Genomic DNA, 10,930 nt, shown 5'->3' on the forward strand with positions numbered 1-10,930 from the left:
ATGTATTATTTTCTCTTTATTCAAAAACGGACAGAACTTTCCGGCAGACCTAATATACTAAAACCTACGTTGGTTTCAACCCAAGACCACAAACATATTATATCACAGCCTAATTTATACCAAAATGTCTCCAACGTTAATTTTCCACTAACCCAAACACCTTTTCATTTCCCATTTTTTCAATCTAAAGAAGAAAAACAAAATTTAACTCCCACGGTCCGACTTTCGAAACGTCTGTGTCCTCGAGTGTCTTACAACAGTAGAAAGTACGAACGGTCAAAGCTGAAGAATTCCTTTTTCCCTCCATGTTGCAGGCGTGATTACATCTGGCGGCGGAGGCGGCGGAGCGAGAGATCGGTACAGCGTGAGTTCCGCTTCCGCTTTGGGCTGCGGCAGCGAGAAGCATCGCGACGACAGGCAGGGCAGAGCGCTGGACGGAAAGAGCGGGATCAGACGGGAGAAAGAGGAGGACACGAAAAGCGCGGACAACGTTTCCAGGAGCGCTTTGCCCTCGAAGCAGAGCCTCTTGGACCTGCTCAGCAGTAAATGCATGAGCCGTCACACGCACACGCATCATTACTGCCATCAGCAACAGCAGGTTGGTGTTTGATACTTGTTCCCTGTTTCCCGTATCGGCTCCCGAGGGCGTATTTTGTTCGTGGCATCGACAGTAGGCTCGGTACTGATTAGGTTATTACGTCTGGTGATGGGATTATGCTCGGTGTACACGCCCGTGTTCTCTGAGTTTGGATTAATCTGATAATCGTGTGGCTTTTCGTTCGATTCGAGCGAACCTAATAAATGCCCCGTTTCCGATGTAACCGAGCTGTTGGATAGGTATGTGCACGGTGAGTGGGGAATAATTGAGGAGCTTTCTGGGGGAGAGACTCGTAGGTTAGTTTAGGTAAATTCTTCTTCTTTCCCTTCAAATTTTCTTTCGATCGATAAATGTCAGAGCAGCAGTTTTTCTTCACCTTACAGTTCTGTGTAGGTAAACTTCTAATGCGGTTTAGGCAAAGTTAGGCATCCCGGAAATTCAACAAATTATGAAACTTTGCGTGCAAGTGGAGTATGTCATCCGTGATACAGCCCTATTTTTCGTTGGTGCCATAGGTTTCAAGGGGAAAAATTCAGAATTTTCTAAGGAACGGTGAGAAATATCTGAAACAAAGTTTAATCAAAACTGCAGTTTACTAAACTGCTTTTCATAATTTTTTGAAATTCCGGGTTGCCTAACCTTCCTTATCAATTCACTATTTTTTCCTGTGAGCCCTTTTTTCAGGAAACTCCTCAATTACAGGTCCAAGGGAAACTCGAAGGAATTTACTTAATACTTGGACGAACCCTGCAACTAATATACAGGGTGTCCCAATTGGTTTTCATCAAACTTTGTCAGCATCTTCTACGGGTATAAGTGAGAGAAAAATGTTATACGAACATAGGTCGTTTGAAGCTTCGTTAAAAAGTTATAGCGATAATACAAAATGGGAATAGAGCTGAACCAATATTCACAGTTCTATCGAATAGTTTTGTGATAGGTAGTTCGATATTTCCCTCAGGTATACAGAAAAATGACGTTCACTCAGGTCGCAGTATCTTCTAAGAGCTACAAAAAAATAATTATCTTTCATAGCACAATTTGCTGTTTAGGGAACTCGACGACAATTGCTTTCACCCTACAATTATTCACACCACTGTATAATAAAACGAACAATTCGATCGAGCCAACAGTCTTCGTAAATCCCAAACGAAAGACATTCCGTATTTCTTTATCGACATTAAGCTTATGATTTATCGACATTAAGGTATTATCTCGCGCAGCATTTAGTATAACATTTTCCGTCAAAGCGGTCTTTCCAGAAATGGCAAACTCGTACGCTTCAAGAAGATTGAGTGACGTTCATTCGGTTACCATTTATGAAACAATACGATTTTCTTACTTTTATCGGTCCTTTTTATTATTCTCGTGCAACGCGCGTGTGTGTGTGTACAACAAAATCTGCTCGCCTGGCATAGTAGACGAAGAAAGAAATGCGATAAAAGCATTTGCCGGAATTCATCCCCGTTAGCGCTCCCGACACACGGTATCCACGATTTATTTGACATTACGGGGGCCATTTATGCGCGTGCGACTAAATCGTACCGCCTCGCGAAAACACGTGCAACCACAGCTGCATTCTAACCACACGGATTTGCAACTTGACGTGGAAGCAACTGTTCATTTGTTAACACGTCGGTGAAACGTGCGAGTTATTTACCATTTCGTATTAGTAGTTTTTTCTTAGTCCATTAAATTAACATAGCGCTGAGGTTTGATCGATTGTCCAGGTTGAAGTTTAATTTGAAAAGTAGCTCACTATCGGATGTGCGAGTGGAAAGATAATTCAATTAAAGTAAGAGAATTTTTCTCACAGTTAATTAAATTTAAAAGTTAATTAATTAAATAGTAAAGAATTATTTCTAAATAGAAGAATTCTCGCTGCATTTGGTGATATATTTTATTAAAAGTCAAACTTAGAGGAACAAAGAATACTTATTCCAATATTTCAAATTTCACTCGTTTCAATTTTTCAAATATTATTCCATTTGTTTCTTTAAATTCCAACTTACTTTTATTTTGGAAATTATAAAATTCATTTCTCTCGTATATCCGAGTTTCTCCAGCTTATTTGCAAGCTCTCTTTCGTCACACTTCTCACAAACTCGCCAGGCCTTAAATTAACCTTTACGTACACAACTCAATTCAATCCTTTATCCTTCCCGGAGTTTCTTCAATTTTCCTCCGAGCATCCTATTATCTCTTAATTTCCCTCCCCACGCCATTATATCTTTTTCCATTCTGACCAAGGCGAACATCATCTTATACAATATTCTCCAACGTCGGTTCCCATTGTCCTTACGAAAATTACAGGTAAAGCGGGGCACGTGACGCTGGTATTCGCGTAATCGCTGAATAGAAAAAAAACAATTCTCCGTTCGAAACGAGGTACAGCACGAGAAAAGAGGGAAAAGAAAAAAAGGGGGGAAACGAGAGAAAAAAGAAAAAGTTTGAACAGAGTGACCGTACAAAAGGACAAAATCCCTGTGCGATGGAGAGATAAAAACGGGTGCTCTTTCTTAATCAAATAAATTAGGTATCCCTATCAACTTTCTCGAACGACCACTCAGTCCTTCCCCTTAAAAAAAAAAAAAAGAAACTTATTCGATTTCAATGTATTACCCTTAGCTTAGTTCTCGTTCAATTGCGTTCACCGTTTTGTCTTTTAATCATTGTTAACACGACGAATGACAAACGAGGAGGAAGAGACGTACAGAGTGAACCACAAATCGTGATCAATTTTACAGTTTGTAGAAATTGGATTAATTTACAGCGAAAAAAATATTTGCTACTTTTCTAGATGTTGAGGAAAGTATTGTAGTAATTTTAGAATGATCTGTTGCACTGTTTCTTGAGAATAAATTCATAAAGATCGCCTTGTCGATTGATTGAAATGAACGTTTAAAAAAGCAGACAATTTTCAAAATTTTTTCATGACCTTACTGATCGACGGAATTTTTTTATTTTTTAACCATATTTGCAAAACACGTTGGCAAAGCAAGAGAAAGTGTTTGACTGAAAAGTAGAAATTTTGTTGAAAGTTATGGGCGTTGTCCTCTTATCGTTATACGACTCAAAATCAGAAAATCCCAAAATCTCTAAAATAAAGAAATTAAAGTTTTTCTTATTAAACGTAATTCTATTGCTAGTGGATTTCGGTCGTCTTGAGGACCTCTTTGAACCACATTACGCGACGCAAAAGAAAATTCGATCGGTCCGCTAATAACACAATTATTTACCCCTTGATAACTCAATTTTTCTTAGTTGATGAGAGAAAAAGTTAGGATCGATTACAATTTCACGTTTTATCGGGAAAAACAAAACCGTTCCAAATAAACTGTGATCACTAATAACCGAAGTGACCTTAAGACTTATAAAATATAGACACAGTACGTAACTTCCAAGACGTATAACTTGGCCTCCATATAAAGGGTTCAACTGATCACGATTCGTGGTTCACCCTGTACACAAAAAGGAAAGAAAAGTAGAGACATCGTGTTCGTACTAATACGACTCTATCCACTCGCGACAAGATATGATCAGTCCGCAAAAACTCGTCTAAACGACACGTTGGTGCAGGTGTACTCTGTATCGCAGCGATACTTCAGTTCGTCCCGCGACTCGCTTCATGGGGCTTATATGAACCGCGGCGCTAGTGAGCTTGACCTAAGCCGCAAACCGAAGAGGAGGGACCAGCTCAGGGATAGATTCAAGTTGTCCTACCCGCTTTCGCCCTCGCGTAAGCAATCGCACTGCACACGTAGCAACAGCAGTTGCAACGACATCGAAACGTAAGTATCAAATGGATCGTGTATGTTTTTTCTTTTTCTTTTCGAAGATGATGGAGTTCCGCGTCTATGAACCAGACGTGAAGCTGCATCCTAAGTGTTGTGGTGAATGTGTGTAGTGGAATTTTGGTATTTTTGCTGTTAGCTTTAATATTGCTTTTTTCACGTTGTCCAACCCTTTGGCTTTGGTCGTGTCGTTTCAACCCTTTCGCTGCGGCTGATTTTAGTGCATAATTCGCGTGGCAGAACCAGATCGTTTCATCGCGGCTGGAAAATCTCTTTTGGCGGTGTCATTTTGAAATTTGTTTCGTTGAATTAAGATGGAAGTGTGCAACGGATGAAATTAAGGGTTAACCCTTTGACGGTCTGATATATTACGACTTAGATTAGCACTCAAAGGGTAGCAGGTAACAATCGTTGAACATTTGCCAATTCAGGTCAGTTACGATCAAAAGCAATCAAACTCCCAGTTAGTTAGAATAAAAACTATCAGGTTTTTGTCTATTTACAATCAGAAGTGACTAGTGCGGCGGTAGCCAGTTAATTTGCAAATGCAAATAAACGAAAAGAGCGTGAGATAAGCTCTTTATATGGTGTTTTTGTTAAAGCTTGGCATTATTTCTTCCAAGAATTCTAATATTTACACATCTCTTTAAATGCAGATAAAAATCACGAAATGTGTAATTATCGATAATCTGAACTTTCCATAATTCATTAATGTATTTTACAATTTTTTTTCTAAGTGAAAATTAAAATTACTATTGTTGAAAATCTGAACTTTCAATCTGAAAATCACATAAAATATATACAATATTATCGAAAAGCTTCTACTTTTTATAATTTAGTAATATAAATTACACGTCAATGTTCTCCCTTGATAAAACATTTTCCCTCGTTATAACGTACACAAATTCCACAAAACTGCTTTTTCCACTCGCTCACCCCACTTTCTCTCTCTCTCAGTATCTCAGAAACCAGTACAGAAACTCGCGTACAGAATCGATAACCTGATTACGACTCCACTTATGCGGCAAATTTAAAACAAATACGTCTCGGTTAATTCCGTGTGTATTTTGTATAAGCTCACAGTACAGTAACACTCAGCCATTTGAGTTATGCCGTGGCGCGGTTACGTGACGTGAGTGTTCAACTTGCAATTATATAGTTTCACGCAACCGGATAAATAGAAACTTCTGTCGAACACGTTGCGGACGTGGCAAGTACTCGTTCTCTATGTTGTAAATACACGCGTGTATTCTCCACCGAGAAACGGTTGTCCTCGTCACTGTATAGTTATTCGCGTGTCCGCGTTTTGTGTAAATTGGAAAGGTACGGTAAACCGGGATGTAATTTTTGTCGGTCGTTACTCCGGCTATGTACGGCGTATTTGACGGCAAGAAATATCCATTGGGTGAACGTGTGTATTCGGTGCTCGATAGTAATCTGAAGTCGTAAATATGTAGCAACAAATGCTCTACGCAACGAGAGAGTGTTGCGTACGCGTGTTATGGAGTTGTGCAAACAGTGAAATTGGACTATGAGGGTGAAACGATCGACGTGAAATCGAAAATTTAAATTTTCCAAAATGGTACCTTTGCGTTGCTACTTTTATCCCTGAAGCATTGATTTTTTTTTACTGTTTTCTGTATATGTTGTTTCTGTTTTTCTATTCTTTCTTTCTTTTTCTTTTTATTAAATTTTAACGTTGCATGAGCTGTCCATACGTTTAGAGTGAATATATTACGAGAAATTAGATTTAATTACAGAAAATTAAAGACTTTCGAAGATTTCTTATAAGTCGTCATTCTCCCACAGTAGGTATTCGTTGCAACAGCAACTGGAGCAATTTGGAAGCAGAGGTTACCCTGGACAACCGGGAATTAATTGGTCCTTTATCTTCGATCCCACGGGACGCCTGTGTTACTATTGGTCGATGGTGGTCTCCCTCGCCTTTCTTTATAACTTCTGGGTCATCATCTACAGGTTCGCCTTCCAAGAGATAAACGGTTAGTCTTTCTTCCTGCGACCTCGATTATGTTTGTTAGAAACTAATGCGAATTTCGTTACATCGGTTGTAATTCCACGATTGAAAATTTTCGCCGTGGAAAATGATACTAGGTCTTTCTTACAAATTAAGCGACCTTATTTTAACCCTTTGCAATCGAGTGACGACTGAAAATAATCGTCACTTGGTAAATAATTAATGAAGACAGAGAGAAGATCTATGGGCCTCTATAAATTTAGATAGTGCACTTCATTTCTACGTTAGTTTTCAGAAATTTCAAAGAAGAGATCCGAATTGTAACCTTTTCTGCAGCAAAATGATCTCCGAGTGCAAAGGGTTAATTAGGGTTAATTCCGGCCACTTTAATTTCTCAAAATAAAAAACGTCTGATTTGACTCTGTATGGTACTGCCACTTGTTAATCATGCTGCTAGTTAATATTCATCGTTTCTGTGACTATAGCAGTCTTTTATTTTAAACAAATAATGTGGCCATAAAGCTTGATATATAATAATTGCTGTAAAGAAAAATCCAGCCAAATGATCTTTTTTCGTTTTTTGTTTCCGATTTTATTACAACGTAAATTTATGCCTTCTCAATTAATATCAAAAAATTAACAAATGTGCAACTTGCTCAAATTTTATAGCTTATGTGGCTAGACTTTAAAATAGTTAGATTATTTTTTTTTTTTTTTTTGTTTTGGAGAAATTTGATTTTCTGTTATACAGGCGAAACACTATGGGTGTGGTTCTCCTTGGACTACTTCTCCGATTTTTTATACGTGCTGGACATACTGTTTCACGTCCGAACGGGATACTTAGATGACGGTTTGTTGCAAACCGACTCGAAGAAAATGCGGAAACACTATAGGAACAGCATCTCGTTTTACATGGATCTTGTGTGCCTGCTGCCCCTCGACTTTTTATACTTATCTATAGGATTCAACAGTATACTACGAAGTTCTAGGCTCGTAAAGATATACCGGTAAGTTTTGTGTATTCTGCAACATTTTGTTTTTTAGCGTGTTTCACCCAGAGTCGATTAAATTTTCATACTTGAGTATACATATACATAATACGTGAACAATTTTTTTAAATTATTACTCGTATTTTTCAGGGAAAATTCGTGTTGATAGTTATTTTTGTCAATTACTTTTCCAAATTTTGGTATATCGAGAAGAATTAATGACTAACAATATATCAACAATTTGTTTAGATCGTTGTTCTCATTTTTGAGAGAAAATTCATTTTAGTAATTATTTTTCAGTTAATTTATTCTCAATGATTAATCAATTACTTTTCCAAATTTTGATATATCGTGAAGAATCAATGATAAACTGATGTTTAATCCTTTCATTACTATGAACTCATATGTATAGTTTCGAAAAATTGTTCTCCATGCTCTGTGGACTCATTTATATATCCACGTGCAAACATTGAACGTGCACTGTGAATCTTCTGTTTGTTAACAAATACAGTTATTCCTTTGACGTAAATTACTGATAGCATCGGTACATACTCTTTGTTATTTACGGACAGTTGTCTTTGTTTAATACTACCGAAGTTTTGTCAGATGCTCTGTGATTATCCTAAAAATTTCTAAATACGTAAACAAAAAGGGAACAAATTTTCTTCGAATGGTTAATAACCGAAAATGCTATTAAATCTTCTCAACGAAATATACAAAATCTAAGTTTACTTAAAAAATTCAGCTTTGTCCTAACAAATAAGCAACGCATAATAAAACGTACGTCATAGCGCATTTTACCACTGAAAAGAATAATAATCGAAAATGCTATTTAATTATTTAAATACTGTCAAATTTTATTATTTTCCTTTCTCGAGGAATTGCACAAAATTTTAATTTACCAGTCGATTAAAAATTCCTGAAAATACAAGTTTCATCTTTTGTGAAAAATCCGATCTCACATTCGCTAATTAAATCATTCTCGATCATCCCCTTTCGAGCGTTCAATTGTTCCTCCATATCGGAAATATTAAAGCGCGAACAAAACTTGACCACTAGACAAACTTCGCCAACTATTGGTGTGTGTGGTTAAGTGAAAATTCCACGGTCTCTCTCTTTCTCTCACCGTGAAGAAAATTTTTGGTGCAATGTTTTAGGAGAATTTGAAAATTTCCGGGCAAAATCGCTATGACGAACGTGATTTTCTCATCACGGCGGGGAATCTCATGCAATCTTCCTTTTTTTTCTTTTATCGTTCGTTGGCACAACAGGTTCTGGGCGTTCATGGACAGAACCGAGCGACACACCAACTATCCGAATTTATTCCGCTCCACATCCTTGTTACATACTTTACTGGTGATCTTTCACTGGAACGGGTGCCTCTATCACATTATTTATAAGAACAACGGCTTCGGGAGTAAGAACTGGGTGTACAGCGATTCCGATACCGTGGACTTTGTGAAACAGTATTTGCAGAGCTACTACTGGTCTACGCTTGCTCTCACTACCATCGGTGATCTGCCCAGGTAATTCGATTTTGTTCTTCGGGATTCGGTCGATATCGTATCTACCCGCTTACGTGAAAATTCGCAACTTCGATGTAATAGAATGTTGAAGGTAGAAGCAAGCGAATAATTTATGGGAAGGATGGTGTTACGGAGAAATGGCAATTATGATATTGTGAACTTTGATAAGAAGAATGAGACGATAATTTATGGCAGAATAATTACGAAAAGTGATCGTTCCGAGGGTTCTTGATATTTTTATTTATTTTGTTGCAGTTTTCCTGGTTCAGTTGTGAGCTATTTTTCGACAACTTAAGGGCATTATTGTAAACTTTGATAAATGTTGAAAACAAGTCGATAATTTGTGGCAGAATAATTACGAATTCTTGATATTCTGATCTACTTTCTTGCATTTTTCTTGGTTGAGTTGTGAGTTATTTTTCGTCAATTTCAAGGCACTTTTTAAATTTGTATTGGTAATTAAGTGATTTGTATATTCTACAGAAAATTTACGTTTAATATTGAAAAGATAAATTTGAGATAACGCGGAGCAGTGAAGTAAGATAGAAGATCAGAATCTAGAAGGAAGAAAAATTCTTGAGGGGCTGAACTGTTGAAAATGTAGATAAGCTGCATGATATCACCTACTATACACAAGCACGAAAATTAGGATTATTGCGAGGAATTTGGACGACGACATTTTTTACCAAGTAATTCAACGAATTAGGATTCTTAATTAAACACTTTTTGTTGGAATTATGCAGGACATATAGTTAATGAAGTAGCTGCTATAACTTAAGCCAGAGGACAATTTGAATATTTTCTCGAAGGCGCATTTTATAATTTCATAGAACAATTCGTGCAAATTTAAGATTATACAATTTACAATTAGCAAAAATTTATGTAAAAAGTCTATTTTTTAAAAGATACAGAAAATTATAAGAATTATAAATAATGCTACATTTTGCTTTTAAATTACGTGTAATAACTAAATTACGCGTAATATATTCTTTCTTTAATATTTGCAATAACAATTATTTATTTCTTCCTATTTCAACCTATTAATAACAATTTTCAAATCAAAGCTATGTATCATATTTGACAAATTATTAATATCTTCGTATTTCAATCTATTAATAACAATTTTCAAATCAAAATACAGGTACAGTAAATTTTCTACAAGTGTCAGTCAGTTTGGATTCTACAAGTGTCAGTATAGATGGTCCTACGCCTAGGTCTGCGTCATTGCTGCGCCCATGTTATCTCGCTCGCTGTCAGTCACCACTTGGTTTCTTTTACGAGATTTCACGGCTCGACAATTCATAATAGGGTTAGGAAGGGTTAAGTAGTTTTTCTGAGGAGTATACAGTAGGGAGATATTTAACAAATTTTTTAGTTACTTTAACATTAATTTTCTTTTCTTTAGGTTACTAGGTTTGTAATAAATCTTCAGGAATCTTTTTTTAGTAGACGCCTTCACAATTTACCTCTATGCTTCAATAACTACCTTACTGTAACGAATTTTTATTCTACATTCTACGTCGTGCAATATTCTCAAGTATTTCATTGATAAATAATTCATTTCTCCTTATTTCAACCTATTAACCCTTTTCAGTCTTATTGTGTTAAACATATGTGAAGCTGAAAAAAATAATAAAAAAAATAAAATAATAGAAAAATAATACAAATAATAATCTTGCATTATATTATTAGCGTTCGTTGCCTGAGCTAAATACGACCGCAAAGGGTTAATAATACTTTTCAAAGTCAATATGTATACAGGGTGTCTCAGCTGATTTTCACATCTTGATTTTCTCGTTATTATTACTCATAGCGGAAAATGTTTCAGATGAAATTTAAACGGTGTCAAAGGGAGCATATCCTGGTGTTATTAATTCTTTCACGAGTGGAAAAGTTTCACTTTCATGAGAAAATCAAGATGTCAAAATCAGCCGAGACACCCTGTATGTATTTCACGAACAATTCGTTTCTTCCGTATTTCAGCAAATTCTGCCAAAATCCTGACGATGCATGAAAAAAGAAAAAAGAAGCGCAGGAAACTGCTGAAT

General features: G+C 36.5%; 1 protein-coding gene across 1 annotated transcript in view; it reads left to right on the top strand.

The window, feature by feature from the left end:
* The window catches only part of LOC108575325 (cyclic nucleotide-gated cation channel alpha-3-like), a 134,711-nt gene that overhangs the window by 91,193 nt on the left and 32,588 nt on the right, over positions 1-10,930 (top strand). The window contains exons 2-6 of the mRNA XM_017938091.1: positions 315-598; positions 4,178-4,389; positions 6,202-6,392; positions 7,119-7,374; positions 8,628-8,882. Coding sequence (XP_017793580.1) covers positions 315-598; positions 4,178-4,389; positions 6,202-6,392; positions 7,119-7,374; positions 8,628-8,882 — 1,198 coding nt within the window. The remainder of the gene's footprint in view (positions 1-314; positions 599-4,177; positions 4,390-6,201; positions 6,393-7,118; positions 7,375-8,627; positions 8,883-10,930) is intronic.

Source organism: Habropoda laboriosa, unplaced genomic scaffold, assembly GCF_001263275.1.
Source record: "Habropoda laboriosa isolate 0110345459 unplaced genomic scaffold, ASM126327v1 scaffold143, whole genome shotgun sequence".
NCBI classification, from domain to species: domain Eukaryota; kingdom Metazoa; phylum Arthropoda; class Insecta; order Hymenoptera; family Apidae; genus Habropoda; species Habropoda laboriosa.